This window comes from Etheostoma cragini, chromosome 12 (assembly GCF_013103735.1).
Source record: "Etheostoma cragini isolate CJK2018 chromosome 12, CSU_Ecrag_1.0, whole genome shotgun sequence".
Classification (NCBI taxonomy): Eukaryota; Metazoa; Chordata; class Actinopteri; order Perciformes; family Percidae; genus Etheostoma; species Etheostoma cragini.
Window position 1 is genome coordinate 1,153,333 of NC_048418.1, and position 1,479 is coordinate 1,154,811.

The following is a 1,479-nucleotide window of genomic DNA, read 5'->3' on the forward strand; positions in this document are numbered from 1 at the left end:
GTTTCCCCCTCTCACTCCCCCTGCTCTGCCGTTTCCCCCCTCTCATTCCACCTGCTCTGGAGCTTCCCTCTTTGAGCAGTTGTTAAGACTGGAAAAGCGCTATATAAATACAGCAAATTCCCTCTTATGATTATTTATATATGTTATTATAAGACGATAGATGATCATATTGATGTGTTGCCCCGCCCCTCAGACGGCTAATAACAACCCAGTTTGTGTTTCCGTGGTTACAGCGGCGCTTCAGCGGGGTCATGGCGGGCGTTCGGAGAGCCACCCGGCGTCCACGCCTCTGTTTTATAGTCTGTGTCTCCACCATTTTACTCCTCGTCCTCTGCAGCCAAGGTAGGACGTCCTCAAATGTCTTTATTAAGGTTGCACCCGGTTGGAGGAATCTGCCTTTTATTCTTGAAATTGTTTTATTATTATATTAAATATATATAAAAAGGAGCAAAATATTTTAGCCCTTTTGTTTAATATATTCTAATTAAGCTAAAATGATTTCCCATTTTATGGTTTTCCACAAAGGACTGTTGTGTTTGATGTAATGCCGTTTCATGATAAATTAAATGACATTAAATAAAATTAAATACAATTTTATAAAATGAAATGAGATTAAATGACATAAAATAAAATAAAATAACATTAAATAATATTAAATAATATTAAATAATATTAAAATAAAGCAAAAAATAAATAAAATAAATGGTAAAATAAAATAACATTAAATAATATTAAATAATATTAAAGTAAAGCAAATAAAAAATAAAATAACATTAAATTAAATTAAATTACGTGACATTAAATAAAATAAAATAACATTAAATAATATTAAAGTAAAGCACATAAAGACAATTAAATGACATAAAATTAAAAAATATAAAATTAACTGACATTATATAAAATAAAATAACATTAATTAATATTAAAGTAAAGCAAATTGAAAAATAAATAAATAAATGACATAAAATAAAATAAAATAAAATGAAATAAAATTAAATGACGTTAAATTAAAGTAAAATTAAATTAATGAATTCAAATGAAATAAGAACTGTACACACACAAGTTGTAAACAAATAAATTAGCAAGAAAATAATGTCAAGTCTTTTGCCTTTTAAACATCAGATATCTGTGTGATTCCCCCCCCCCCCCCCCCCCCCCCCCCCCACAGACTTAAGAGCCAGGCGGCAGGACGAGAGGCACCGGAGAGACATCCTGGACTCCACAGGTCCTTATCTTCCTTCTTACCCTTCTCTTCCTTCTCTTTCTTCTCTTTCTTCTCTTTTATTGCCATTTTTCAGGCTTTACATGCTCAGTTAAAGGGAAAAATGTGAACTAAGTCCACACGGCAAGTTCAACACGTGTCACTGTGACGAAGGAACACAAGCTAGTAATGATGTACGGTGTAACGTCACACAAGCCAGGGTGTCACAAACCAGGGTGTCACAATCCAGGGTGTCACAAACCAGGGTGTCACAAACC

General features: G+C 33.2%; 1 protein-coding gene across 1 annotated transcript in view; it reads left to right on the top strand.

The window, feature by feature from the left end:
* The first annotated feature begins 240 nt into the window (after positions 1-240).
* The window catches only part of LOC117953958 (HERV-H LTR-associating protein 1), a 10,963-nt gene continuing 9,724 nt past the window's right edge, over positions 241-1,479 (top strand). Inside the window, exons 1-2 of the mRNA XM_034887375.1 lie at positions 241-342; positions 1,169-1,225. Coding sequence (XP_034743266.1) covers positions 252-342; positions 1,169-1,225 — 148 coding nt within the window. The 5' untranslated portion in view covers positions 241-251. The remainder of the gene's footprint in view (positions 343-1,168; positions 1,226-1,479) is intronic.